Below are 18162 nucleotides of genomic sequence, written 5' to 3'. Positions count from 1 at the left end.
ACCACTCAGGGGAGGGGCGTCTTTCCCATGAATGGAAAAGTCATCCGACACCTGACGCTGCTGAAGGGAGTCCCTCCCGCAAGCTTGAGGGCTGCCCGACTGCAGCTGGCAAAGGGTGATGACTCTCCCGCGAACGGGATGGTTGCCCAACACCTAAAGACGGACCTCCGGACAGCTCAGTCTGCTTTCTTTCGGCATGATGGGCAAGCCCAGACAGAAGGTACGCATCGTGTGCTGTCAAGGGAACATAGCCGAAGCTAGTTCCTGGGTTCACCCCACAAGGGATGTCCCGACGAGTAACCCTGGGGAGTATTTGTCTGCATCTGCTCACATTTGTCCGCCAAAGCAGGCCAAACGTAGGGTGGGCGAGCAGAGGCTGAGGTCGCTATATCTAGACACACAAGACTCTTTCGGTAAAAGATCTCAGAGTCCAGGGAGGATCAAAATCAACCCTTGGGGAGGCATCTATGCACTCCTACAATGTCCCCAGTAGCAGGACCTCGAGAAGCTGTTCCTTGCGCGGGGAACCCATAAGCCGCAAGGAAGGCCAGAGTTGACTTGACACACTGCATCAGCAGAAAGAGACTCCCCTATGCCCGAAGTCAGCGCTGCTTCTCTATGGTAATCAACGGAGACTTCACAACTGCAATGTTGTCCCAGGGTCAAAGGGCCACCCCACATACTCGACCAGCCTCTGGAGGAGCCCGATCAAGCAGAATCAGAATGGTAGGAACGAGCCAACGGAGTCAGACAGGGAGGTTTCTATGCCTTCAAGGGAGACCCTGAAGGAGAAGAATGTCTCTTTGCCTTGTTCTTTCACCGCCTATTGTATCACTGCCACTCCCTACACTCAGCGTAAGGAGACACCTGCAAACAGCTGTGATTCCTGCATGCAAGACAAGGGCTGTGAGGATCGGTCACCGTCGTTTGCCAAGACAAACCCCCATAATTAATCCTCACATCAAGCACACCTGAAGAGAGAAAGGGAAAGTTAAAAGTTTTAGGTTAGTTGTTTATCATTACGCTTGAGGAAGAGAACAATAACATCTGTCCTCTTCTGAGCAGAAATGAAAATTAACACACTGCTAGTAGTGTGTGTGTGACCCGGGTGCCAGGTCTACACCCTGCTCGCTACCCCATCAACTAGTGGTGGGTAGTTACACCTCGCTTAAAAGTCTTATGGCTGATTTCAGCTGTTGCCGATTGATTGATTGATTCATTTAGTTTTCAGGCATCCTTCAGCTGTCGCCGATATGTTTCTACTGTAAATAGCAAAAGTTTGTAAATAGTGCTAAAAAGATCTATTTTTCTGTATATTATAAGCATTGAGTAATGCACACCAAAGCTTCAAGATATAAAGTTCCAAATAATAAAAAAGGAAAAACATAGGACAACTTACCAAACAAAGATTACATTTTACAGGAACATTTTTATAGCAGCTGTTGATATGTTTTATGTAATTTCGTCTAACAGAAAATGACATCTGGCAGGCTTTACACTTGAATGAGATCAATTTTCTGATACTTCTTATACACGAGTGATTAAGATAGTCTTTTCTAACGACAAAATCTTTAGAACAAAAAGTGCAATAATTTTTCTTACTATTGTCATTTACTGATACACAATTTTCAGTATTTGGATCTTGAGCACTTTCAGACACAGATTTTACATCGTCTTTTGATACATCAGCGTAATACTCAAAATCATGGAGTTTCTTCTCCTTTTTACTTCTCTTTGATGATCTTACCGAAACACTACAAACTTTTGAAATGCTGCTTTTCTCTTTTGGTATTTCTTGGATACTTGTCTGTTCAGAAGTGAAAACTGTATCTAATTTTACAACACTTTCTTTAACTTCCTCTCTCATTATTTCAATCTTTATAGAACATCTATTCACATCAACATCTTGCGAGTTGTATCCAAGATCCTTACACATGGATAATGGTCCTTTAGCACCAAGAATTTTTGAATCTGCAGGATCAGTCCCACAGGTATTTGAACTAGGTTCCTCCAGTGGTGTACAACGTTCACAATAAATTTTCACTATGGAATCTTTCAGTCTTTTAAATTCATGCTGATGATAATCAATTCCAAGAAGAAGTCTGTAACATCTAAAACATAGGGAGACTATTGGAACTGCCTGTCCCACAATATAAGCAACAACTTCACTTGCAGATGAACCTGAATACTTAAGACATATATTCCCTTTGATATGTCGTTGCTTTGCAATGTCGCGGAGGCATAAAGAACATGACTCTAAGTGCATCTGAAGTGCCATCTCAGCCTGAAAAGGAAAGAAAAAGTATAATCATCCCATTAAGTGTTATAAACAAAACATTTAACACCTTGGAAGATATTTCTGTAATTACAATCGTTTGATGCAATCCATTCCTCTATGGTAACTAAACTGCTTGATTCAAGCTACCATAAAATAATGGGTTTCTAAAAAAATTTAAAACATACTGATTTAATAGGTAAGAAAAATGTTATTTTTATAATAAAATAAATTTTTGATTATACTTACCCGGTGATTATATAAGCTGCAGCTCTGCTGCTCGACAGAAAACTCTACGTTAAAAATCCGCCAGCGATCGCTATGCAGGTAGGGGGTGTACTTCAACAGCGCCATCTGTCGTGCAGGTACTCAGTACTCAATGTAAACAAAGAACTCAATTTTCTCCTCGGTCCACTGCGTCTCTATTGGGGAGGAAGGGAGGGTCCTTTAATATATAATCACCGGGTAAGTATATTCAAAAATTTATTTTATTATAAAAATAACATTTTTCAATATTTAACTTAGCCGGTGATTATATAAGCTGATTCACACCCAGGGGGGTGGGTAGAGACCAGCAATAAATATTTACATTATTATGAGCTAAGGATTTTTTATTTCATTTTAGCAGTTATCAAAATAACAAACATAAAATAAATAAGTACCTGGTAAGGAAGTCGACTTGAACAATTACTCTGCCTTTTTAAGTACGTCTTCCTTACGGAGCCTCGCGATCCTCTTAGGATGCTGAGCGACTCCTAGGAGCTGAAGTATCAAGGGTTGCAACCCATACTACAGGACCTCATCAAAACCTCTAATCTAGGCGCTTCTCAAGAAAAGAATTTGACCACCCGCCAAATCAACCAGGATGCGAAAGGCTTCTTAGCCTTCCGGACAACCCAAAAACAACAATAAAAACATTTCAAGAGAAAGATTAAAAAGGTTATGGAATTAGGGGAATGTAGTGGTTGAGCCCTCACCCACTACTGCACTCGCTGCTACGAATGGTCCCAGGGTGTAGCAGTTCTCGTAAAGAGACTGGACATCTTTAAGATAAAAAGACGCGAACACTGACTTGCTTCTCCAATAGGTTGCGTCCATTATACTTCGCAGAGATCTATTTTGTTTAAAGGCCACTGAAGTTGCGACAGCTCTAACTTCATGTGTCCTTACCTTCAGCAAAGCTTGGTCTTCCTCACTCAGATGGGAATGAGCTTCTCGTATTAACAGTCTGATAAAATAGGATAAGGCATTCTTTGACATAGGCAAAGATGGTTTCTTAACAGAACACCATAAAGCTTCTGACTGTCCTCGTAAAGGTTTAGTTCGTCTTAAATAGAACTTAAGAGCTCTAACAGGGCATAAGAGTCTTTCTAGTTCATTTCCAACCATATTTGATAGGCTTGGAATATCGAACGATTTCGGCCAAGGACGAGAAGGTAGCTCGTTTTTGGCTAGAAAACCAAGCTGTAAAGAACATGTAGCCGTTTCAGATGAAAATCCGATGTTCCTGCTGAAGGCGTGAATCTCACTGACTCTTTTAGCTGTTGCTAAGCAAACCAGGAAAAGAGTCTTTAAAGTGAGATCTTTAAAGGAGGCTGATTGTAGTGGCTCGAACCTTTCTGACATAAGGAATCTTAGTACCACGTCTAAATTCCAACCAGGTGTAGCCAAACGACGCTCCTTCGTGGTCTCAAAAGACTTAAGGAGGTCCTGTAGATCTTTGTTGTTGGAAAGATCTAAGCCTCTGTGACGGAAGACTGATGCCAACATGCTTCTGTAACCCTTGATAGTGGGAGCTGAAAGAGATCTTTCTTTCCTCAGGTATAAAAGGAAGTCAGCTATTTGAGTTACAGAGGTACTGGTCGAGGATACTGATACTGACTTGCACCAGTTTCGGAAGACTTCCCACTTCGACTGGTAGACTCTAAGAGTGGATGTCCTCCTAGCTCTAGCAATCGCCCTGGCTGCCTCCTTCGAAAAGCCTCTAGCTCTCGAGTCTTTCGATAGTCTGAAGGCAGTCAGACGAAGAGCGTGGAGGCCTTGGTGTACCTTCTTTACGTGTGGTTGACGTAGAAGGTCCACCCTTAGAGGAAGAGTTCTGGGAACGTCCACTAGCCATCGAAGTACCTCGGTGAACCATTCTCTCGCGAGCCAGAGGGGAGCAACTAACGTCAACCTTGTCCCTTCGTGAGAGGCGAACTTCTGCAGTACCTTGTTGACAATCTTGAACGGGGGGAATGCATAAAGGTCTAGATGTGACCAATCCAGTAGAAAGGCATCTATATGAACTGCTGCTGGGTCCGGGATTGGTGAGCAATATATTGGGAGCCTCTTGGTCATCGAGGTTGCGAAGAGATCTATGGTAGGCTGGCCCCATGTGGCCCACAGTCTCTTGCACACATCCTTGTGTAGGGTCCATTCTGTTGGAATGATTTGTCCCTTCCGACTGAGGCAATCTGCCATGACATTCAAGTTGCCTTGGATGAACCTCGTTACTAGAGAAATGTTTAGATCTTTTGACCAGGTGAGGAGGTCCCTTGCGATCTCGTACAACGTCATAGAGTGGGTCCCTCCTTGCTTGGAGATGTACGCCAAAGCCGTGGTGTTGTCCGAGTTCACCTCCACCACTTTGCCTTGAAGGAGAGACTTGAAGCTTTTCAAGGCCAGATGAACTGCCAGTAGCTCCTTGCAGTTGATATGCAACGTTCTTTGACTCGAGTTCCAAGTTCCCGAGCATTCCCAACCGTCTAATGTCGCGCCCCAGCCCGTGTCCGATGCGTCCGAGAAGAGAACATGGTTGGGAGTCTGAACAGCCAGGGGCAGACCCTCTCTGAGGCTGATACTGTCCTTCCACCAAGTCAGGGAAGACTTCATCTTCTCGGAAATGGGGATCGAGACCGCTTCTAGCGTCTTGTCCTTTTTCCAGTAAACAGCTAGGTGATATTGAAGGGGACGGAGGTGTAGTCTTCCTAACGAAACGAACTGTTCCAGGGATGATAGTGTCCCTATCAGACTCATCCACTGCCTGACTGAACATCGTTCCTTCTTCAGCATGTTCTGGATGCATAACTGGGCTTGACTTGTTCTGGGGGCCGACGGAAAAGCCCGAAAAGCTTGACTGTGAATCTCTATCCCTAAATACACAATAGTTTGGGATGGGACCAGTTGAGACTTTTCCATATTGACCAGGAGACCCAATTCCTTGGTCAGATCTAGAGTCCACTTTAGATCCTTCAGACAGCGACGACTGGAAGAAGCTCTTAGAAGCCAGTCGTCCAAATAGAGGGAGGCTCTGATGTCCGCTAAATGAAGGAATTTGGCTATATTCCTCATCAGCCTCGTAAACACAAGAGGAGCTGTGCTTAGGCCAAAGCACAGGGCTTGAAACTGGTAGACAACCTTTTCGTAAACGAATCTCAGAAAAGGTTGGGAGTCTGGGTGGATGGGGACGTGAAAGTATGCGTCCCTTAGGTCTAAAGAGACCATCCAGTCTTCCTTTCTGACCGCTGCTAGAACGGACTTTGTGGTCTCCATGGCGAACGTCTGCTTTGTGACAAAGACATTCAGCGCACTGACGTCTAGCACCGGCCTCCACCCTCCTGTCTTCTTTACCACTAAGAAGAGACGGTTGTAGAAGCCCGGGGATTGATGGTCCAGGACTTTGACTACCGCTCCCTTTTCTAGAAAGAGAGACACCTCCTGCTTCAATGCTCGTCTCTTGTCTTCCTCTCTGTACCTGGGAGAGAGATCGATGGGAGACGTTGCTAGAGGGGGTTTTCGTACAAACGGGATCTTGTACCCCTCTTTGAGCAACTTCACAGATTGTGCATCTGCGCCTCTCTTCTCCCAGGTCTGCCAGAAGTTCTTGAGTCTGGCTCCCACTGCTGTCTGAAGAAGGTGGCAGTCAGACTCTGCCTTTAAAGGACTTGGTTCCTTTCTTCTTCCCACGTCTCCCTTCGGCACGAGCACCTCCTCTGCTGGAGGCTCTGCCACGAAAGGGCGGAATAAATCTGGACGCTGGAGTGTCCAACCTGGGTCTTGACAAGGTAGGCAAAGGGGTGGCTTTGCGGGCAGAGGACGCAACCAGGTCATGGGTGTCCTTCTGAATCAAAGAAGCAGCAATCTCCTTAATCAAGTCCTCTGGAAAAAGGCACTTTGAGAGAGGAGCAAACAGAAGTTCTGATCTTTGACACGGTGTCACTCCAGCTGACAGGAAAGAGCAAAGGTTCTCACGTTTCTTGAGGACCCCGGATACGAACGAAGCAGCAAGCTCACTAGATCCGTCACGTATGGCCTTGTCCATGCAGGACATTATGAGCAAGGAAGATTCCTTGTCAGAAGGGGAGATCTTCCTGCTCAAAGCTCCCAGACACCAGTCCAAAAAGTTGAAGACCTCGAAGGCTCTAAATACTCCTTTCAACAGATGGTCTAGGTCCGAAGGTGACCAGCATATCTTAGAGCGTCTCATGGCTAGCCTGCGGGGAGAGTCTACAAGACTTGAGAAGTCGCCCTGGGCAGAGGCAGGAACTCCCAAGCCGAGAACTTCTCCCGTGGCATAGCAGACGCTCGATCTGGAAGAGAATTTAGCAGGGGGAAACGTAAAGGCTGTCTTCCCTAGACTCTTTTTGGACTGCATCCAATCTCCTAAAACTCGTAAAGCTCTCTTGGACGAGCGTGCGAGGACGAGTTTCGTAAAGGCAGGCGAGGATGACTGCGTACCTAAAGCAAACTCTGACGGAGGAGAGCGTGGAGCCACAGACACAAACTGGTCCGGATACATCTCTTTGAACAGAGCAAGAACTTTTCTAAAGTCCAAAGAGGGTTGCGTGGTCTTGGGTTCGTCAAGGTCCGAATGTGGTTCATCAACGTGTGCCGCATCGTCATCATCAGAGAGTCCATCATCCGAGAATTGAGGAGGAAGCGGCAAAGGAGTAGGAATCGGCTGGTCAGCTGAGTCCAGTCGCACGGGTGCACGCGTGACTGAACCGGACGCAACGTCATGGAACTGTTGCCCAGTCTGTGAGCTGGCAACAACCATAGCAGCGCGGGGACGCACAGCGTCTACTCCAGACTGTCTAGTCTGATGTGGGCGAGCAGAGGCAACCACACTGGGTTGCGGAGGTTGACGCACCGCGTCAAAACAAAACAACTTTGACGGTTGTTGTACCTCGCGAACGTCAACGGAAGGTTCCGTGCGTCGCTGAACGTCAACATGCGGCTGGCAGGGTACACTGGAACGCATGGGTGGCGGGACTCTCTCAGCTGGAGTGCGGAAGAAGGTCGCCTCAGCGTCCACAGGACGCACAACCGTGGTTGGTTGTAGGCAAGAGGTTGGTGCAGCATCAACCTTCTCCGCACGAAAGTCCTGCATCAGAGACGTTAACTGATACTGCATGGTCTGCAGCAAAGACCACTTAGGGTCTACAGGAGCAGGTGCGGCGACAGACGGTGTGACTGCCTGAGGCGGTACCGCTTTGCCTCTCTTAGGAGGTGAGCAGTCATCGGAAGACTGCAGCGAGTCCGAACTGACCCAGTGGCTACAACTGGGCCGTTGGACTTGCGCGGAAGGGACCGACTTGGGCTTAAGAGGTCGCGAGACCTTGGTCCATGGTTTCTTACGAGAAACCTCTTCCGCAGATGAGGAATAAATGGGCTCTCTCGTCTCTGTGTGGGTGGGGCGATCTTGGGTAGATACGCCCGAAACCACGGAGGGAACGTCTGTTCGCTGATTAAAGCCTCTCGAACCCTTTGGTCGTACGACATTGCTTCTCCCCTGGACTTGGGAGCTTGCAAGAGGTCCCGGACTAGGAGGACGACAGGCACGAACAGACGAACCCTCAAGCGCAACACTATCCACAACACTATCACTCACTTTATCACTACCCACTGCACTCTTACACTTCAGCTCCTTGACGTCCGCCATGAGCTGGTTACGGTCACTAGCCAAGGACTCGACTCTCTCACCCAGAGCTTGGATGGCACGCATCATATCTGCCATCGAAGGTTCTTGAGTGCCAGAAGGGGGATTAGGAGCAACCACTACAGGGGAAGGAATAGGTTGTGGGGCATGAGGAGAGGAAAATTCAACGGAGCGAGATGAACTCCTCCTGACTCTATCTCTCTCTAGCCTACGTGTATATTTCTGGAATTCGATAAAATCGAATTCCGAAAGCCCAACGCATTCCTCACATCGATCTTCCAATTGACAGGTTTTATCCCGATAATTGGAACAAACGGTGTGAGGATCGATAGAGGCCTTCGGAAGACGCCTTGAACAGTCCCTAGCATTACACTTCCTGAATTTAGGGACTTGAGAAAGGTCAGCCATTTTGAATTGGTCAAAGGGGAATTCAAAAACTATCCAAAGTCATCAACAAATAATCCGATATCAAAAAAAAAAAGAATGCAAGGATTTATTGAAGAGAAATCCTTCAAAGCGAAAGCTCAAAACTAGAAACGTGTACTTCACCAAATAGTTGTGAAAACCAATCCAGTTAGCAACAGCGAATTAGTAGGTCTTGCCGGTGGCACGACAGAGAGAAAATTGAGTTCTTTGTTTACATTGAGTACTGAGTACCTGCACGACAGATGGCGCTGTTGAAGTACACCCCCTACCTGCATAGCGATCGCTGGCGGATTTTTAACGTAGAGTTTTCTGTTGAGCAGCAGAGCTGCAGCTTATATAATCACCGGATAAGTTAAATATTGAAAAAAGTTTTGTTTTAAAGACTGCAAAAAATTGTTTTGACAGAAATATATTACTATTGCTGTCATCTTTCACAAAGAAATGGATTAGCACAAAGAAAATAAAAGTTTTAAAAATTTTATTTCAATGATACCACCAAGTCACGTCTCGAAATTCTTGGACATTGGACTGGTTCTTAAATGGAAGGAGACTAAAGAGAACAAATGAAAAGCAAAGTGTATAAATTGATGCATCTGGAGTTCTGAAAAGAAGCCGATATAATAAATTTGAAAGTAATTTGTATTTTTCCTAACGATACAAACCTGTAGCTATTTACTGGGATTATACTTTCGGTAAAGCTGGAAGACTAGCCACAAGACATTTAGGTGAGGAGTTAGCGGGGGGGCAGAGGGTAGCCAGATACCCTACTCACTCACACACCAGTGTTTTCTCATCACTTTTGATTACAGGCAGGAGTTCTTGGGGGGCAGGTTTGTATCATTAAGAATACAAAAAAAAAAAAAATAAATAACTTTCAAGTTTATTATTTGTTCCAACACAAAATACAAACCCTTTCGCTATTCATAGGGATGACTCACCCATTAGGAGGGTGGAAGTCCGAACCAACTGGCTCAGTTTATTACCAGGGGTTTTCCCGTCCCGTACGTGCTTTGCACGTAACAGGGAGTAAACCCTGACCCCTTGCTAAATTTCATGCAATGCACAATTAGTGGCCTGAGCAATCTGTGTGCTTGTGATACCAGCAATGTGACTGGTCTAAGTAAGAGTTCTTATGTCACCAGCTTGGAACTTTGTCTTGATTATAATTGCCAAGGTTGGCTGCTGATAACTTTTGTGTCTGGATATTTATTGTAATGGTGGTGTTTGCTTGGTGAGATCATTGAACCACCCAGGCAACGTCAACGGACGCACTGTGGCGTTCATAAATGTTCTATGTGTAGATTTTTGTAGCATGGCTTTAGGAAGTCCCTATACTGGACTGTATATGATATTTGGCCATTCTTTTGGAGTGTAGCACTCAGAATAATAAGCCTCTTCTTAATATATTACATAATTCTTTTGTCTTTCTGATGTAAAGGTGAAAATGTACAGCCAGGTCAGATGTGCAACCTTGTCTTACTATCCCTTTGATCTTAACTAGAGCTCATTCAAACTGCATTTGAATTAACTCAAATATATACAATGTTATGTTGGTCTTTAATTATACTTATATACATGTAGATTAAATATATACAAGATTGATTCCTAAGAGGTTCTGTATGGAGATATTTATGTCTCTCCTACTGGTTTTGTAGACCTGCATTTTCATATCATTGTATCTTTTTTGTTCTTCATTTTTTAATAATTTTGTTGTTGTTAATCCTCTTCTCATTTAAGATAGTCCCTGTTCCAGTATGAAGTTTTGTTCTTTGCAATATAATTTTCTACTCTCCTAATGCTTGTATTGTTCAAATAATTTGAAATATAGCTGACGCTACATATATTCAACTCCATGCATGCCAGTAATAAGTGAGACGGCATACCTCTAGAATAATATTAAGCAACTACAGTTCTAGCTGGGTCTCCTTGCCCAGTATAAAATCAAGGGGTGGTGCCCAGTGCCCAGTTCATCCTTGATTGTTTACTTTTTCTGCCAAGATTTCTGGGTATTCTACCGTTTTATCTTTTTGTGTAATGAACGTTGGGGTGTGGTTGGCATTCGGACACTAGGCAGTCTGCGTGCTACATCTGGCCACAGTCCGCAAACCACTACAGCGTGTTGCAGACGACGTTGTTACTTATCTTTTATTAGTGAAAAATTTATACATACATATACCATGGCACTTCCCCCAATTTTGGGGGGTAGCCGACATCAACAAAGAAACAAAAACAAAAAGGGGACCTCTACTCTCTACGTTCCTCCCAGCCTAACAAAGGACTCAACCGAGTTCAGCTGGTACTGCTAGGGTGTCACAGCCCACCTTCCCACATTATCCACCACAGATGAAGCTTCATCATGCTGAATCCCCTACTGATGCTACCTCCGCGGTCATCTAAGGCATCGGAGGCAGCAGCAGGGCCTACCGGAACTGCGTCACAATCGCTCGCCATTCATTCCTATTTCTAGCACGCTCTCTTGCCTCGCTCACATCTATCCTCCTATCACCCAGAGCTTCCTTCACTCCATCCATCCACCCAAACCTTGGCCTTCCTCTTGTACTTCTCCCATCAACTTCTTTAGCAGACAACCATTTTCCATTCTCTCAACATGGCCAAACCACCTCAACACATTCATATCCACTCTAGCTGCTAACTCATTTCTTACACCCGTTCTTACTCTCACCACTTCATTCCTAACCCTATCTACTCGAGATACACCAGCCATACTCCTTAGACACTTCATCTCAAACACATTCAATTTCTGTCTCTCCATCACTTTCATTCCCCACAACTCCGATCCATACATCACAATTGGTACAATCACTTTCTCATATAGAACTCTCATTACATTCATGCCCAACCCTCTATTTTTTACTACTCCCTTAACTGCCCCCAACACTTTGCAACCTTCATTCACTCTCTGACGTACATCTGCTTCCACTCCACCATTTGCTGCAACAACAGACCCCAAGTACTTAAACTGATCCACCTCCTCAAGTAACTCTCCATTCAACATGACATTCAACCTTGCACCACCTTCCCTTCTCGCACATCTCATAACCTTACTCTTACCCACATTAACTCTCAACTTCCTTCTCTCACACACTCTTCCAAATTCTGTCACTAATCGTCCAAGCTTCTCTTCTGCGTCTGCAACCAGTACAGTATCATCCGCAAACAACAACTGATTTACCTCCCATTCATGGTCATTCTCGTCTACCAGTTTTAATCCTCGTCCAAGCACTCGAGCATTCACCTCTCTCACCACTCCATCAACATACAAGTTAAACAACCACGGCGACATCACACATTCCTGTCTCAGCCCCACTCTCACCGGAAACCAATCACTCACTTCATTTCCTATCCTAACACATGCTTTACTACCTTTGTAGAAACTTTTCACTGCTTGCAACAACCTTCCACCAACTCCATATAACCCCATCACATTCCACATTGCTTCCCTATCAACTCTATCATACGCTTTCTCCAGATCCATAAACGCAACATACACCTCCTTACCTTTTGCTAAATATTTCTCGCATATCTGCCTAACTGTAAAATTTATACTACTGCAAATGTCTTCCTCAAGGAAATTTTTTGTCGGTGGCAATTGTAAGATGAATGGGAACAAAGCCTCTATCGATGGAATCACTGAATTTTTTCAAGAGAGGACCTTTAAACCCAAACACTGAGATATAGTCTTCAATTACTACCATGTCAACATGCGTAGAAGTAGATAAAGTCGTGAGCCAGGAGATGTTAGATGAGAAGGATCCTTCTACGAGAAGGGCTGCATGGATGAGGCTGACGATCCAAAAAGGCGCCTATTCACCGAAGAAGGAGCAGCTCTAAGGCGAAGAGGAGGGCGAGCATGATGGGGTCCACGACCACAATGACGCCCCACGGGGGCCAGTGGATCAGCAAGCTGACCATCAGCAGCAGCAGCATTCCTCCAATGAGGAGTCTCTATGAGTGAACTCCCTTGGGAGGGAGTAACACTCGCAGGAGACATACCTAGGAATTAGCTCCCCCCCCCCCCCCCCCGAAGGATGGTAGGCAAGGGGGAAGCGCAGTCTTCAGCAACAGTGGAAGACGCAGAAGAGGCAGGAACTTCAGCAGGCAGGACAGAAGACAAGTCTTCCAACACTACTACATCGACGAGAGACAGAGGATCCACCTTCAAAGTTGACAAACAATGCAAACCATTACCCCAGTGCAGCAGCTGCAGTAGGGCCTCCTTGAAGGGCAGACCTGGTAACCCCAAAGATGGCCAAACTTGAAACAAAGGAGAAAGTGACATGGACGCCTCCGGGGGGAGAGGCGGGGTCGCTTCGCTAGGGGAAGCAACACCGTCTCTCAAGAACCGAGGTTGTCCACGAGTTAAGCGGCCTGCGCTACTGCTCGATGGTTCCCCGGAAGAGAGAGAATGAACAGGAGCTTCAGAGGAAAGTAGGGAAGTGGAAGAAGAAGCTTTGAGTGTGTCTTCTGTTTCGAAGTAACCTTCGAAGGAGAAGAGTCCCGTTTAGACTTCTTCTTACGCCATCGCCCAAACCTTTCCCACTGGGAGGCAGACCACTCCCAACACTCATTACATTTATTCAACTTATCACACTGTTGACCTCTGCAGACCGGACAAAGGCTGTGAGGATCCATATCCTCGGCGGACATAAAGGTACCGCAGGAGCGGCTCTCAGGACCAGGGCAGGTACACATGGTCGCAGGCAGAAGTCAACACACACACAAACACTGAAAAGGAAAAGCATACACAGAATTAATGGCAGTCCAAAAAATGTGAGGATGAAGAGCGACAACAACCGTTCACCATCTGAGCCAAAAGCAAAGTGAAGCACAAACACAGGTGTGTGAGTGAAGAGGGGTAACCCTAACCACCCCTCCCCTTAACTAGCGGGACGGGTGGCTTACTCTCGCTTAACTTTAATGGCTCATCCTTTCAGCTTCGCCGAAAGCAATACCCCTATAAATAGCATAGGTTTGTATTCCAGTTATGGAACAAACAGAATTTAGCCACTCCTTATGATGAGCATTGAAATCATCAACAAAGAGAAAAGAGGCCTTTCCATCATCCTTTTGTACCTTAGCCATAATGGTAAGAGGGCAATCGAAGATAGAATCATCCATATCTGGATTACTAGATTAGCTAGTAATAATAATAATAATAATAATAATAATAATAATAATAATAATAATAATAATAATAATACTGTAATGACATTAAAAATAATAATAAGGGTAGAAGACTCTTTAGCTATGGTAAGCAGCTATTCTAGGAGAGCGCTTCAAAATCAAACCATTGTTCTCTAGTCTTGTGTAGTGCCATGGCAGAAGCATTCAAGCACCACGGTGACCACTTATCAGTGTTTTTTCTGAACTACAGGGTGGCTAAGACAAAAGGAGCAAATTAGGTATTTTCTTATTATAATCTGTAACTTCATTAATAGAGGTTTTCGCCAGTAGTACAGTATATGGTATTCAAAATAGTGTATTTGCAACTTAATTATATGATTTTCAATGTCCTAACTAATATTGCACCATTCTATAATTGAACCCATAACTCAATAAGGTATTTTTATAGTATAACACAGAAAAAGCTTTACTAATAAAGGGATGCGGTTTTATATAGAAAAATAACCGTTTCCTTTGAAAATGACCTTTATTTCCATCGCAATTACATAGTTGATAAGATATACCCTAATATAGCATAAGGTAATGGAGGCCACCCAGTGGGAACCGAGGGTTTTGGGTGGGAAAAATTTACTGCTGAATCGGTAAATAATGGTAAAACTAACCTTTTCTTCTCTGAAACGCATAATAAATCCAAGAAAAATCACACAAAATATAGGGATCCTCTTCCCCTGAAATATATATTTCACTCTTTTGTTTATATTTTACAAACCAAACATAACTGCTCCAGTTTGTGCATGGCTTGTTGCACAATAACGACTTTATACTACAAGCACGCTAGCCATCCTTCCACTTTCTTTCTAGCAATGAAATTACTTGTGTTTGTTTGTACTAGCTCCTCCTCCTTTCTTCCCCTACCATATGTCTAAGTTTACCATATTTGGGAATGTTTGTATGTTTGAGTGTGACATAGGCAGTTCTGCGACACACCCCGTTTTCTTAGGACGACTGCTCAGTTCCTCTGCAGTTGAATTTTGTGTTGATTGTGCGTTACGCAGCGCAACGTAACAAAATGTAATGGCTGCCATTATGGCTATATGGATGCTATAGCCAAGTGTCACGGTGAGTGTTACGGTATTCCTAGTGTAGTGAACATACTTGGGACACTTTAAACATTGAAATGTTTAAAGTGTCCCAAGTGCAATTCTGAGTTAGCTTTTAGGGAAGAACAGCATTTTCTACTATAACTCATCTATAAAGATTGTGAAGACAACAAAAGACACGTAGGTGTCAATAATAGGGTAAGAAATTGTTTGTGATTTACTTTTTAAAGTTTTTGATCAGGGTAGAGGGGTTTGGGGGCTTGCCCCATGCTAGGTCTGTGACCTGGGTAGGGTTGTCACCTGGGAAGGAGGGAGGGATAGGTCTGTGATCTGGGAAGGTTTGTGCCCTGGAAAGGGGCTGGAGGGGTCTTGCCCCAGGCTAGGTCTGTGACCTGAGAGCTACCAGGTTTGGTTAAGTGGGTTTGTTAAGTTCTGTGACCTTTTACAATTCTCGAAAGTTAAATAATCACGTTTTTCCCTCTTCACTCACCCAAAGTCCCAGGTTTCCACCTGTGTCCATCAAGAAGGGGAGGGGAGATAATGGGAGAACATCTTATATGAGGTGGAAATAAAGGTCAAGTTTGTTGAAAGCACATTAATTACTGCAGGAAAAGTTTCTTTTTCTCTTAGAAATGTAGTTCTGTGTTTTTCTATAATTTTACTGTCTTATTTACTACAAACTGTTGAGGTGTATGTATGATAGTGGCCCCCTGTATGTTTGATTACTGCTAACTTAGAATACGGCAGTGTAAGGGGGGTCGCAATGGGGCGTTAGCCCCCTCTTCAGGTAAGTAGGTAAGGACACGGCTTGTAGGTTAGGTTAGGGGGAAAGTTTAGGTTAGTTGATGTCCATGTTTAATCCACAAGGGAGGAACTGGCCGCTGATATACAAAGGCTCCCAAACCGTTTATTGCCTCATTCTATAATTTTACCGTTTTGGTTTTGGCCTGTTTTCAGCCACTTACATGAACCATATATTTTCCCAACTGGTTATCTTATGCTTACTTTGCAATTCTGGCCATTATTGTTAATGCAAATCACTCATTTAAGACATTTCCCCACCCAAATAACCCCGGTTTCCCACTGGTGTCCCCCATAAGTGTCTTCATATAAGGGGGTCCAAAAACTCATGAAGGGGTGGTTTGCCCCCAATAATCATGGTCAGAAATGCATAAAATTAAAGAAAGAAAGTAGGAAAAATATATGGTTCATGTATTTGGTTAGAAATTAAAGTAACAAATTTACCTACTTTCCTTCGTATTGTGGACAATGTAACATGAAGTGGTTAACATTCTCTTCTACATCACAGAATACAGAGTTTATATTCCCACCTTGGTGTCCCTATTTTTAACATATTCATGCCCAATGTCTTTGTCATTGCTCTAAATAATAAAATTGACGAAATACGTTACCACATACCTGTGTTCCAAAGTAGAATAAAAATTAGTTTTGTTTACTTTCTGATCTTCTTCTTAGATTAAAACTTTGGAAAGCTCCGAAGCACATATTATTATTATTATTATTATTATTATTATTATTATTATTATTATTATTATTATTATTATCATTATTACTTGTTAAGCTACTGTGGATAATTTTTTTTTTGTTTGTTTAACTGTTGAGTGGGAACTTGTTGTTCCAGGATTGATTGATTGATTTAAAGTTTTCAGGCATCCTGACATCTGAGGTCATTGACGCCGTTGTTCCAGGAAAGTCTCCCTATATGTCAGTTCCCAAAAGATCACCAAGGGAGGAAAAGGAGCACTATCGTCGAAGGCACAAACACCCTGTTAATAACTTTGATGACGTAGTTCACTAACCATGACTAAATGCCAAAAAAAGGGAAATTGTACTCTGTCCAGAGGCCGGAAAACTCCACACGTAAAATAAAGGTAATTTGATGGCCTACTCTAGCTTTGTCAGGTCTAAGGTCATTTACACTCTAGGCTCTGTTTCGGCTTCGTCCCAGGGACACCAGTGAGATGCTGGACAGGAATCTTACGTTAAACATTTACTGAGACAATGGTTATTGATGGGAGCAGAGATGTATTGTAAAGTAAAAGTTAAAGTTATGGATCTTTAACTTCGAAGCAGATAGATTCAATACTAAGTCACTCGCTATGTTGAAGCTAACACACTTATTTCAAGTTACTCCTTTCAAAATATAGGGTATAGGCCTACTGTCCCAAGATTAAATATTCATAATGGCAATCAAATAAACGAGGGCGTAAAAATACAACGAGGTTTAATTAACCTAATCTTGCTCTATTACACAAATTCATATTAAAGAAACGGACATCTAAACAAACACAAAATTTCATAAAAATAATAAAAAAAAAATATATGGTTGATTAGACTCGTGGTCTTTTACAATGGTTAAAGATTGAAATGGGGTCGGACACGCAGCCCATGTAACCCAGAGACTGTGTTAGTCTCGAAAGGAAAGATATATAAAAATCTGTACACACAATCCCACCGGACACAACCCAAAATATGTAACAGCCAGTTAAGCCTAAATTAAGTAAAATTAGTCTAAGCTAAAAATGGGGGGAAACTAAGTGGCCACGTGTTGGTACTTGCACTCCTTGGAAGATAGCCCTTGTCCTCAAATGGCTGTTGACCTAATAGTTGCCCAGTTTGCACAATGCACCCTTGACTGGTCCACCCCTGAAATCCTCGCTTGTAATAGATAGGGACTCCCAGGCTCGTGCCCTTCCCTATCTTCATCCGGCAGGTCCCTGTGTGAGTCGAGTTTTTTTTTTTTTTTTTTTTTTTTTGGGGGGGGAGGGGGTTGAGCCAGAGGTGCACATATTCACTAACCAGGTAGGTCAGTCGGTCACTCCGACTCACTACTGCTTCTGAACGAAGAGGTCCGACCGTCCTAATCTCGAGACAGTAGGCCTATACCCGATATTTTTGGAGTACGTAAGTCTTAGTAACTTAAGAGTAATAGTGTGTTAGCGAGTCACTTATTATTTAATCTCTATGCTTCGAAGGTAAAGATCCATATCTTTAACTTTTACTTTACAAAACATCCCTGTTCCCATTTATTGCGATTGTCTCAGTAATTACTTAACGTAAGATTCCTGTCCAGCATCTCACTGGGATCCCTGGGACGGAGCCGAAACAGTCTAAGAGTGTAGCTGACCTTAGACCTGACAAAGCTAGAGCAGACCATCAAATTACTTTTATTTCACGTGTGGAGTTTTCCGGCCTCTGGCCAGAGTACAGTTTTTTTTTCAATATTAAACTTAGCCAGTGATCATATAAGCTGCAGCTCTGCTGCCCGACAGAAA

The 18162-nt window shown here is 43.8% G+C and overlaps 1 protein-coding gene across 3 annotated transcripts in view; it reads right to left on the bottom strand.

Moving 5' to 3' along the window:
• The window catches only part of LOC137621496 (uncharacterized), an 81566-nt gene extending 65172 nt beyond the window's left edge, over positions 1-16394 (bottom strand). The window contains exons 1-2 of one of the 3 annotated variants that reach the window (XM_068351846.1): positions 16286-16394; positions 1400-2284 (exon numbers count right to left, since the gene is read on the bottom strand). In XM_068351846.1, coding sequence (XP_068207947.1) covers positions 1400-2278 — 879 coding nt within the window. In that variant the 5' untranslated portion in view covers positions 2279-2284; positions 16286-16394. Of the gene's footprint in view, positions 1-1399; positions 2285-16111; positions 16247-16285 lie in introns of those variants that run through there. The other 2 variants (XM_068351847.1, XM_068351848.1) reach the window with 2 other exon arrangements.
• Between the last annotated feature and the right edge of the window lie 1768 nt (positions 16395-18162).

This window comes from Palaemon carinicauda, chromosome 28, assembly GCF_036898095.1.
Source record: "Palaemon carinicauda isolate YSFRI2023 chromosome 28, ASM3689809v2, whole genome shotgun sequence".
Classification (NCBI taxonomy): domain Eukaryota; kingdom Metazoa; phylum Arthropoda; class Malacostraca; order Decapoda; family Palaemonidae; genus Palaemon; species Palaemon carinicauda.
The sequence above is the reverse complement of the archived record's forward strand: the minus strand, read 5'-3'. Positions and strand labels throughout refer to the sequence as shown.